At 32.1% G+C, this 13,385-nt stretch overlaps 1 protein-coding gene across 1 annotated transcript in view; it reads left to right on the forward strand.

Moving 5' to 3' along the window:
* Positions 1-13,385, forward strand: part of LOC149425908 (uncharacterized) — a 155,358-nt gene that overhangs the window by 66,823 nt on the left and 75,150 nt on the right. The window contains exon 4 of the mRNA XM_089643867.1: positions 10,157-10,322. Within this exon, the coding sequence (XP_089499993.1) occupies positions 10,157-10,322 (166 nt within the window). The remainder of the gene's footprint in view (positions 1-10,156; positions 10,323-13,385) is intronic.

Genomic DNA, 13,385 nt, shown 5'->3' on the forward strand with positions numbered 1-13,385 from the left:
CATACATCGGGAAGCTGACTTTATTAATTTACTAGAAATATATGAGCAGTATTATTTTTTTTAAGAAAACGTTTTTTAAAAAATTTTACGTATTCAGCATTATAAAACTGTACAAAAAAAATGCACTATTCAATTTTAAAGAAAAAATATGAGTACCTTGCAACCCACCACTTACACTACAAGGACGAAATTCTCAAATCTACTAAACATTCCAAAATTAAATACATCTTTCGGCCAGAAAAACCAATATTTCCATGCTATACAATTATATAATGCCATTCCTATTAAATTAAAAACACCATGGATATAGAAAAGTTTAAAAAAGACATCAAATTATGGCTAACTAAACATGAAGATGAGGAAATCATTAAATTTGTGAAGTAACCCCAACGCAACCTACAGACAACAAACATAATAAATACTTTTGCCTAATTTATTTTATATTTTGTGGGAACCAACAAATTAGAAGATGAGGAAATCATGATCTCATGAAATCGCCTCGGAACAGGAATACCAGAACAAACTACATCACTTTATATCTTTATTTTACTTAATATTGTATCTTTTTTACTTTACTTTAAATTGCCGTTAAATAAAAAAATAAAAATAAATTTCTTCGATGGCATTAACTTCCACTGATGTCGCATTCTGGGGAGATTAAAAAAGCTCTCCAGAAGTTTTCTTTCTGCCAATGACTACTGTAAGCAATTGCTGAAATTGGTCAATGATAAATACGCGAAGAGAATAACAAAATTTGCATGATCTTTTGCTTGTTATTTGTTAAGTTTATATCGATATTGCTACAAATTACCACTTAGCATTTATTAACCATGCTTGGCTCGTTGTTATTTGCAATTTGCAATTTAGAATTTCGCTTAAGATCCCTGTATTTTCGTCCTTCTAATCCATTGAAGGAGCATTAAATCTAATGGCGTCATTAGCTCCCTGCTAAGCACAAAACACTGTGCCACTCCGACTCTCCTATTAACAAGTTTTCGGCTTTGTATTCTTAGTGGGACAAAATTGAATCTCCCGGTGGTTTATGTCCATTCTGCCCGGGACATTACTAAATCGCCCTTTGGCTTAGGTGTATGAAAATTCTCACTCCAGGCCAACTCTGACTGAGGTAAATAAACTTTTAGTCCCACCGCAAGTGACATATCCCTGGTCCCTGAGTCACGTATTCTGGGCCAAACTAAGACAACGGGAAACTTAGGTGGGGGGAGATACAGGTACAGTTTGGATTATAATAATAAGAGATATCGCCTCCTCCGACTGACTTAAAGTTTGAACAGGTGAGGTATTCTAGTTGTAATCCTGCTTCAGCATTCATTCTCTCCACTCCATTTAACCAGTCGAAGTTAAATAAAGAATTGAAGTTGAGAAAGCAATTGTTATTTTAGAAATTTATTCGATGTTCTTCTTATTTTTATATTCTACAACTCCGATATAATTGTTTAATTTGGAATTGCAAATAACTTATAAAGTATTTTGAAGGACATTCCCGATTTAAGATTTGTATACCAGCTTTCAAGTGATAATTTCAAAACATTATTTCTTATTTGACCAATGCATATTTGAAAGTTTATACATATATTTTTTTTTAAACTGAAAGAATAAACGTTCTGCCTATCGAAATAGAATACGGGTATTTATTATATCAAAAGTAATAATACATAAACTAAAAGGGCACATGCTGATGAGGGAAGACCTAACCCAGTCCTTGATCATGATCCAGCCCATCCTGTACGCCTACAGCTTCAACGGACCTCCAGAACCCGTACTCCTGGACACCAGCTCCATCCAGCCTGACCGCATCCTGCTCATGGACACTTTCTTCCAGATTCTCATCTTCCACGGAGAGGTTCAAACTTATTGTCTGTTATCGTCAAGTAAACAATTGATAACTTCCTATGGAATTGAGATGTATAACCAGCCCAACAGAATTTAGATCCAAACTAAAAACTCACTTTTTCAGACACTCATTTCCATAAATCCGTCATTCTATCCAAATATTTCTTTTTTTTTTCATTTTTTTATACTGTAATTGTTACATTATCTAGCGATTCCGTTTATTCAATTTTTCTATTAACTTGCCTACCAATAGACAATGGACAATATCAGCGGGAACATAACAAGTCAATCGGTTTAATTGTTGGCAGATGAATCATCTAAATGCGTTTAAGATTGGCGATTGATTTTATTCATTAATTTCATTCATTTAACATATATATCCAGCTAACACTAAAAACACCCTAATATAATGGAAATTCCTTCTTCTTCTGGCTTTAGTAAGATTAGATTGTTAATATTAATTTTAGTTGTAAGTTGCTAAACATGTAAATACTCGTATATATGTCTTTAAGATAGTAGTTATAGGCCTTAGTCGTAAGTCACTAGATATAAGTCTTAGAGATAAGTCAGTAATTCTAGTATTAACTATTTAAGAAATACCTATATTTGTACAGCGCCCTTGAGGTGATTTCTCACGAAAACGGCGCTATATAAATTAGCCAAATATTATTATTTTATTATTATTATAAAACACGAGTACTTGGTAGGTACGATGTATGAAGGCCTCAGTTGTCGAGGGGTAAGGCTCTCGGCTAGCAATCCGGTCACGGGTTCAAGTCCCGTCGTGCGCAATTAAATATTATGCGATTAATTTGTGTATTTCATAAATTAATCATTTAAAGACAATATATGGTAAATTTGTGACACGTTCCAGAGTTGAAGATACTCTCATCGCCCTGGTGTAAGACCACTATTCAGAATTGAAACGTAGCTTAAAATGGCTTTAGCCGTGTTTTGTGACCAGATCTGAATAGCCAGGTACTTCCCCACCTTCCTCTTCACCCTTCTCTTACCCACTACGTTCAGTCTCACAACGTATGGTTGGGAGCAGTTGGGACTTTTGTGCGTTATTCAAATTTTGAAAAATGTCAGTGATCGTGTTCGTAGAACTAACATAATTGAAATAATAACTTATTGAAAATGAACAACTACCATGTACATTTGAATATATATTATTTTGGTTTGAAGACGTTCTCCAATATCTTTATATCAATGAAAACCCAATGAGCCAATACAACTCACCTTATCTTGATGTTCAATTGGTTCTCAGTTCTCAGTATAAGTTCCTAGTTCTTACTACCAACGTCATCCACTTAATCCATTGAGGACTTCACTTCCGGTCAAAGGCTTTGCAAAGTGAAGACGTGGGACTCGAGACCCTAGGACCAAAGGACCAAGAACAGCATTATCATTCGTGTTGACGTGTTATATCTCTTGAGGAATTAAACAGGAGTACTGGGGTACTTTATGCAGGTGTGCTGGGATGTGTGTTTATTGTGGATGCTGGGATGCTGGTATACTGGGATGCTGGTACATGTGTTTATTGTGGATATTGGAATACTTAGATACTAAGATGTGTTTAAAGTAAATAAATTATTGTTGATACTGGATGTAGGGATGCTGGGATGTGTGTTTATTGTGGATGCTAGGATGCTGGTATATGTATTTATCGTGGATGTTGGAATACTTAGAAATTGGGATATCTGTTTATTGTGGGTATGGGTACTGGAATACTGGAATATGCGGATATTTTTGTAAGCTGGGATGCCGTTCATTGTGGAAACTGGTATACTGGGTTTTTGAGATATGTGCTTACTGTGGATGCAAGGATACTTATTAACATAAGTATAAAAAGTTAAAATACAACAGCATAAATAAAGTAATAAGTATGTAATGCAAAACTCGCTTGTTGCTATATCATAGTGTTTTATTTTATAAATATATATATATTTAGAAAAAAAAATCAATCATCAATTCTACATAATATACGTACTTATAAATTCATGTAATTTTGTATTTCAACCTAGCTCACTTTTACTCTAATTATAAGTACATTCGAATAGAATATTATAAATTTAAAAATTAAAAATTGATCCTATAACAAGTTATTTCTTTGTTATATTACCCACACACGTACACAGTGGCATTGTGGGTATCATTACTTACTTTTGTTTTATATTTTATGCGTAAATATTTTTAATCTTTTTAATGTGTATTTCTTATCTCATGTAAAAATAATGGGATGGTAAGAACGTTAAAAGTAATCAGTAAAAGTTAACTGTTAAAAAGTTTAAAGTTTACAGTTAAATAGTAAACAGTTGAAAAATAAATTATACATTCAAAAGTAAGATGTATAAATATGATATGTGTGCCTATTGTCGGTAACAAATAATTAATATCAATACAAATTGAAAATATCTCCCGAGTAAAAATAAATGCCGCATGGTCAATGTACACATGCTTCTAGCTTCTACTATAATTTTCTGTAGCTTGCATACGTCCAAATTCTCATCATTTAGAATCTTTTGGCCCTTTTTTCAAGGTATTCATATTTAAGACTCTTATAAAATGTCTTTTGAATAAATAAATCTTGCTAAAAAATTCCCCAAGGTTTAAGGCGAAAATATTCCTTTAATTTACATTTATGTAATTTCTTGCGTATCTTACGTTACAGATGACAGCATGCAGGTAAGAATGTTTTCGTTTGTACTTATGCCGTCGCTCGGAAATAATTCCGTTCACCTTTTCTCTGCGGCATTTATTCTGGAGCAGTATTTATAAGGAACCTTCTTAACGTTGTTTGCGAATGACGCAATAAGCATATCAGGCGGCACTAAAATTTACTTTACCTATTTCTATTTGTCCCATTTTGGAAAATAACTCCAACTACACAAGAAGGTTTTAAAGGTAGGATAAATAAGTAACGTACGTTATCTTCTACGCGTTCATAGATGGCGTTTATTTAAATATTTTTATGGAAACAAAACTTTTTGCAAGTTTTTTTGCTTTAAGGCGATGCACTACGTCATGTAATATTTTGAATCGAGCGACTATCAATAACACACCTTACGTAGATGGCGATAAGGCTTAAATTCCCGCTTAACACCATCCACCTTTTTTGATTTATGCAAGAAAAAAACATGGCCAAAAAGTGCCTTTTATTTTATTTTGTGGATGTTCAGGCACAAATATTTAAATGTTTTTCGATCATTTTATAAATAACTTAATATGCTATATTATACAATAAAACTATAACCGAAAATGGATTCGTCACTAGAAGATTTTGAACTTAAAACAATTTTCATAGGCCTTATACATTTTTTTTTTTCTGGGCTTATAAAAAGACTTATCTAAAAAATACTCGGTTATTTCAAAGGCCAGGATGTATTCTTTTTTTATTTTTTTATTATTGATACATTATTTTACAGTATTTCATATTTTAATTCAGTAATGTTGGCCTCACTGGGTTGTTTACCCGTGCTGAGGCCCCCATTTTATAATATAAGAATTTATACATTTAAACAAAAAATAACATTAAAATAAAGATAAATTTAAACTAAAAATAAAGATTAGAAATTAAAATCTAATTATCACACTAAAAGAAAAATATTAAAAGAGAATGGAAATCGGCATTTATAATGATTTATGTGTTTGTGCGTGTTGCGTGTTTTATATATTTTTTTTTGTGTTGCGTGTATATGTTTTATTCTTTTATGTTATAGAATTTTGGAAATATTGTCTTATTTGTTCTTTAATCCATTTTTTTTATTTTATGTTTGAATTTATTTTTATTTTCCTCAATTTTTGTTTCAAGTGGAAGACTGTCGAATGCTTTAACAGCGTGGTATTTATGGTGCCTTTGTCCAAAGGTAGTGTTTACCGTCGGAGTTTTTATGTTTTTTTTATACGCTTTTCTGACCGGTCTATTAGTGATATTTTGTGTTTGTTGGGGTTTGTTTTTACTAATTCTACTCGCAGTATTTAATTAAAGCATATGAAAAATTTCTAGGCGACCAAATTTTCAAACCAAAAACACGTGATTTTGCATTACTTCGCAGTGTATCGCCTTAAAACTAATAAATAGGCAGCGCTTTTGAACTAAGTTATTATCACCCTTATTTTCGGTACAACTCCAACTTCCAACTTCCTGGGAATTGTGGTTTAATTTATGGGATGTGTCACGGTGAAAGATTAAGGATAGATTGTTTAAAAAAATTAGAACAATTCATCAAATTTCAATGATGATTTTCAAGTTCTGTGAAGGTTCTATTCAAGTTTTGTTATTATATCATTACGGACCAGTTATTTTACAAATGTGAAAAATAACAGAACTTAAATAAAACATTCACAGAACTTTAAAATGAACTTTGAAATTTGATGAATTGTTCAAATTCTGTGAAACAACCCGTCCTTAGTTTCACAGATTTTGATTGGGTCGACTTTATTTGCTGAGAATTTATACTTATTTTTAATTTATGGATATTGTTGGATGTAAAAATAATATACGCGGATATAAATCATGTCATTAAACTTACAAGAGGTCTCAATAATGGAAAAAAAATTATATAATGAATGCCAAAGATTTAGGATGGGTTGTTTCACGGAATTTGAACAATTCATCGAATTTCATCGTTAATTTTAAGGTTCTGTGAAAGTTTTATTCCTGTTATGTTATAATATCATTATAGGCAAATTACAACAGAACTTGAAAAATGCATTCACAGATCTTAAAAAATTTGAAGAATTGTTCAAATTCTCCGAAACAACCCGTCCTTAAATAATATTTTTTTAAAACACTAATTAAAAATATTTAATTTTAAACATTTTAAAAATATGAACATCATTTGCAATCTTCTTGAAAACTAGTAGTTACTACCCGATTTCATTCGACTTTCGACAATACTTTATTTATTTTAATTAATTAGTGAATGAATATTTGAAAACTCTATTATTAATAATTTTTATATTAAATATATTTATTTGTTTATTCCTTTTCGGGGGATCGACAGTTTACATTTTATCAGATTGAACATGTGTCGTACATAGTCCAAATAAAATCTATTGTGGATTTCTTCATTGTGACTTTACCTCTAATAAGGTAACATAATATTAAAAAATATATATTATTGCAATGTATAAGACAATTCCGTAAAACAAAAAATGGCTATTCGCAATTAAAAAAAAAACAAATTTATTTTATGCAACTTGTGGTAACTAAAGATGCCATATGAAATTGTTAGCTCAAAATAGGAGATGTTAGGATCTAGGCGTAGATCCAATGTATGCACATTTCATGATGTCATATTACATTGTTAGCTTAAAATACTTGCGTAGATCCAATGTATGCACATTTCATGATGTCATATGACATTGTTAGCTTAAAATACTTGCGTAAAACCAATGTATGCACATTTCATGATGTCATATAACATTGATAGCTTAAAATACTTGCGTAGATTCAATGTATGCACATTTCATGATGTCATATGACACTGTTAGCTCAAAATTCTTGCGTAGATCCAATGTATGCACATTTCATGATGCCATATGACACTTTTAGCTCAAAATACTTGCGTCGATCGAATGTATGCACATTTCATGATGTCATATAACACTGTTACCTCAAAATACTTGCGTAGATCCAATGTATGCACATTTCATGGTGTCAGAGATTGTTAATGTTAAATTAACTTTTAAGAAAAAATGTCGTTTGCTGCTAACAGAACTTTTGTTATATGCAATTGTTTGCTTTCAACCACATTCTTTCTTTACACCCGATACTTTGAAACAGAAAATCGATAGTGAAGGAACTCACATAAAAGAACTGTACAATTGGTATAGAAAAACTTCTTCCCTTTCCTTGTCTAATGTAAACTTGCTGACATTAAACAATGTATCGGTAAAGTTGTGAATTATTGCTTAAAGTTATTTAATACGTTTTGTTTCGCGAGTACAGAACCAAACCATGACGGAAAGTTATCAAACGAAGTGACCCATTTATTATTAGCATATTTGCCCACCAAATTCTCAACGTTTTTTTTATCGTACATTTTTTTTATTAAATAATCTTTATTTATTTGTATTTTTCCTTATTGATCATGCATTACTTTGTATATGGTACGCACTAACTTTAAAAAATCGCATTAGAAATGTAGAAATAGTATTCTGTCTATACATCATTCCTTCCATATGCAGGGTATTCCAATAAGAGGTGTTATTTTGAATAGACCGCTATTTCGGTAGATGTTACTTTTGAAGCTGTCATTTTTTGACATTTGACAAGTAGAAACTACTCCATTAATAAAAATGGAACAATACACGCTTCAACAACGCATTGAAATGATTAAAATTCACTTGAGTGAATCAAATGCAAATCATCTTGAGTGATGAGGCCCATTTCCACCTCGGTGGCTTCGTCAACAAGCAAATTTGTCTGGTATTGATCTGGACAACGTTTACTTTAAACAAGACGGCGCTACCAGCCACACAAGCAACGAAACCATTGATCTTTTACGATTGAATATCAAAATTACACCTCTTAATGGAAAACCCTGTATTATATTTATCTTCTGCTACAAATGTTTGACGGCCGGCATAGTCCAGTGGTAACGCATTGGACTGCCATTCCGAAGGTCGCGGGTTCGAACCCGGCGTGCGCAAATAAATTTTATTTGATTAATTTGTGTTATTTCACAATTAATTAATTAAAATAATATATAGTATATTTGCGGCACGTTCCAGAGTGGAAGATACTACCAGTATCGCCCTGGTGTAAGACCACCATTCAGAATTGAAACGTTGCTCCAAATGGCTTTAGCCGTGTTTAGTGACTAGATCTGAATAGCCAGGTACTTCCCCACCTTCTTCTTTCCCTTCCCCACTTACCTTCAGCCTCACAACATCCCCCAATTGGGGATGCCATAGTCTCACTGGCTCCAGACTGGAGCAGTTGGGACTCTTGTGAGGTATTCACTATAAAAAAAATAAAAAAAAGCATCCAACGTACAAAAACCGTCTTTAATGCTAATATGTATAATGCACAGAATCGTATACTCTATTAATAATCTATTGGATTGTATGCGCGCGCTGCTTTGACAGTTTGCTTTGAGCTTGAATACTGAAGTCGAATTCTTATTGAATATTATTAACCTGCCATTTTATTTTTAATCACAATTTAAATAAATAAAAATAAATACCCAAAATAAGATGCATACTTCGCCAACGTGTTCTAAATGATAATAGTGAATTGTGTGGTTGTATAATTGAATCATTGATGCGAAAAAGTTTTGTGTCTCGACCATTTGCCGAAAAAAAACTTACTTAGTTAATATTCAGTTATGGAGCTTAATGGATTAATGGAGATAATTTTAGACGGTACCTAATTGTATCTTGTTCGTGGGCTAGCGTTTAGATGTGCATATTTGATAAGAAGTACGAGTATAAACATTTGATGTCCAGCATCCCTTCTACAAATAGTCACCGACCGCCACTGCAACATACCCCGATTGGGAATTTATTTATTTATTTATTAATCTTAAGTTAGCTCACATCTTCGTGTGTGCTAATAGTTTTATAAACATGTACATTGTTTGGCAAACATAATCTTTCTTTAAATATTTCACTAAATTAATTAATTAAATTAATCAATTCGGATATCGACATATTTAGCTGAAGGTGAAGCTATAGTATCATTTTACAAATGTACTTAAAAACGAATTAAAATGTTTTGAACGGAATTAACAAATTGAATTGAAATTGATAAACATAAAATAATTTTGCTTTTTGTGTGGAAATTTATTATAATTGTTTAATTTTACATTAATACGAGAACGTAAACCCGTGAATAATCATGGGGTATCATAATTCCAATTTTGAAAATTATAATACAGTTAAAATAATATTCTATTAAAATTATATTGTAATATAGTAACATAGATACTTTATCACTAGTCTGAATTCTGCAAACATTCAGTTCAAATTTTGAAAAATAAAACTTAAATTCAAAGCAATATTGAAATCACTCAACCAGATTTCAGCACAGACAACCGAAATAATATGTTTGATTTTTTTCGTTTTGGCTTATCTGTTTTATCACTGTTCATTTTATGTTGCCAGTTCACGTTGGGCCAAAGCGCTGGCCCAACACTTGTAATCGGTTGGCCGGCCAATTCGATTATCGTCGGGTTTTCGTACCCGATAATAATAATTCTAAATTAATGCCATAGTCTCACTGGTTTAAGAAGGTTGGGAGCAATTGGGACTCTTCTGCGGTTTCACATTAATATTTTTTATTTTGTTCCAGGACCCTCAAGCATCATACGACGTGAACAACCACGACGAGGACCCATCACCTCGATATGATATGGTGGACTCAAACAGACACGGCACCAGGTGCGCAGGAGAGGTTGCAGCGACTGCCAATAACTCCCTCTGCGCAGTGGGCGTCGCATATGGAGCCAGTGTTGGAGGTAAAATACACTTTCCTTTTTATTTCTAATACTAGTAATGTAAGTGTACCCGTGAAAATACTCTAGGTGTAACTTGCCTTGCATTCTAAAACTTTTAAAAATTATTATACACGCACAAGTAATAAGGAACTCCATTGAAAAATATTATAGCTTAACCCTTAAATGCATACTGTTGCAAAACGGCAACATACCGTTCAAACCACCTTTAACTCTTTGGTGTATACTTAATGCATGCCGTTTTAGAATTATCAAGTTCACGGTAATATATTTTATTGAGTGGCATCACCTTTTTTTTCTTTCGCGAATGTCAAATGTCACTTTTTCTTTAACAAAGTGAAGATTCTCGAAAATTGGTTGGAGGTTAGAATTACAGTTTGGTTTTGCTGTTATTATTTTGATTTTCTTAGGTAAGTAGATACAATAATACAATACTTATATGTAATAACTCGTATTTTTCCGGTATACTTATTAGTTTTGAGAATATTTTTTAGGTTTTTTATTTTTTTTTTCATACGTAAATTGTTCATATTATTTTTTATTAAATACATGGTGTTGTAAATCTGCAACAATTTTTTTTTTAATCAAATATCATTAAAAAATTACAAAAAAAATAAATTCTTTATATTTCCTTGCATATGCATGTAAATATCTACATAATATATTTTTTTCCAGAAAAATTAATAAATCATGCATTTAAGGGTTAAAAATATTTGTATAAATCAACAAATGCTGATTCTCAATATACAAGTTATATTAAATGATATATTTAAAAGTTTGAGTTTCTTTAACGCCCTGTGATTGGTCGGCGGGTTCTGACTGAACTTTTTTTTAACTATTTCGCGCTACGTCAACTCGCGCAGGTTCACCGTTTGTTTTTCGAATTCTAGTCAATTATTTATTTTGTTTTGTTGCTGTTTAATCCGAGATGAAATTTTACACACTCGATCTTCAAAACAAGATTAAAACTACTGTCTTAATCTGATTTTATAAAAAAAAAAGTGGGTGTGTCAAGCCTACGCAAGACAGAAGTGAAACTTCTAGTTTCAGCTGATGCTTGGCGTGGCGCAGTTCGCTGGTGTCTGAGAGAGAGGAAAGAAGAGAAGAGAGAGAACGTTCGTGAGCGGCTCCCCCACCTCAACAAGGTTTCACTTCAAAAATGCCACAGCCGAGAATCGAACCTCGCTTAACTGATTGAAAGCCAACCACGCTGAGCACCAACTGTAAGCAAAGCCGCATAAATTGATTATATTATGTAGGTTCTGAAAATATGAGAGCTTGTTATGTTTTATAATGTTACCTACATCACACCCAAAATATAATATATTTTTAAAAATAATGTACAATGTACAGAAATAGAATCCCACACAAGATCGCGTAGTGCGCTCTAGCGAACGGATATTTTATCAGAGGGAGATAGTTTTAATTTTTTTTTCTGTAAATTATTACATATTATCAAAATAAATAAATTAATTAAATAAATGTAATACAATTATCATAATATACGGATTAGATAATAATTTTAATCCAACACAATAACGCAAAGCGCGCTCTAGCGGAGTAATGTTTTATCACAGTGAGATAAGTGTTTTTATTATTTTGCAATATTATTTTCTTTTAAAAAATGTTCTGACCTACTAAAAAATAAGATATTGAATGAAAAAGGCGTTAAAAACAAAAAAATAATGTGCGATGGCCGAGAATCGAACTCGGATCAACTGCTTGGAAGTCAACTATGCTGACCATTACACCACCAACGCCAGTTGTCGAGATGAGCTAAGAAGCATTTATATGTTACTTCAAAACTTTGACTAGATCAAATGAACTTTAATCGGTGGTGGGGGTACCCGCATTTTCGTTTCGGTCATGAGTCGGTTTTACTCCGGTCCTAGAAATTGCATGACGCGCGTAAAGAAGTTTCACTTCAATAAATCTATGTAAATCCCGATCAACGCCGGGAATTCAGCTAATTACACTTTGGAATGACAATTTGAAAACGTTGTTTTTTCTATTTTTATTACATTTACTATTTTTTATCAGTTTTGATCTAAACTTGATCTGAATTTTAAACATTTATTGAAAATGACAAGTAAAAACGTACCATATTCAACGAATTCGTTAACACGTTTTTGAAAGCATATAAAACTAGAGAAATTGCTTGAAAAACCTTATTATATGTGAGGCTTCTAATATTAATTTGTCAACATAGCATCGTTAAATGATTTTCTATTCAATTTTCTGCACTTGTTTGTATTTTGAAAATAAATATTTTTTTTAAATATGAAGTTAAATAAATGTACTAATTTACAATGAAAACTATCTATTACACTTCACTAAATTCAGCATTAACTTTTTTTAAATAAAAGTTTTTGTGATTTGAAACGAAACTCGTTGATAAATTTACGACACTTGGACCTTATAAGGTTATTTTACTGCCAGGGAATACTACTTAATAGGCTTTTGATAGGTATAAAACCATTAAATTAAGGTAATCTTAAGGTAAGGCTTTCGACGATGCTTTACGTGACCCGAATATCTTAACAAACGAATCGACACTACGCCACGGGAAAATAATATTAGATCAGTAAATATCAGATAAAACTAATTATTCATACGTAAAATATGAAACATAATATGTTAAAATACAACAATAACATAACAGATCAGCCATCAAGCTGCCTGTAAACGTTGGGCCAATGCCTTGGGCCAACGTTGCCGCCAACCTGTGATCCTGACGAAAGATTCATTGATGTGGGTACGAAAACCCGACGATAATCGAATTGGCCGGCCAACCGATTACGCCAAGTGTTGGGCCAGCGCTTTGGCCCAACATAAAAAGAACAGTGATAAAACAGATAAGCGAAAACGAAAAAAATCAAACATATTAATTCGGTTGTCTGTGATGTGCTGAGTGATTTCAATTTTGCTTTGAATTTAAGTTTTATTTTTCAAAATTTGAACTGAATGTCTGCAGAATTCAGACGAGTGATAATGTATCTAACTATATTACAATATAATTTTAACAGAATATTATTTTAACTGTTATAATTTTCAAATTGGAATTAT

Source organism: Hesperophylax consimilis, chromosome 2, assembly GCF_061612785.1.
Source record: "Hesperophylax consimilis isolate HC1 chromosome 2, BYU_Hcon_1.0, whole genome shotgun sequence".
Taxonomy (NCBI): Eukaryota; Metazoa; Arthropoda; class Insecta; order Trichoptera; family Limnephilidae; genus Hesperophylax; species Hesperophylax consimilis.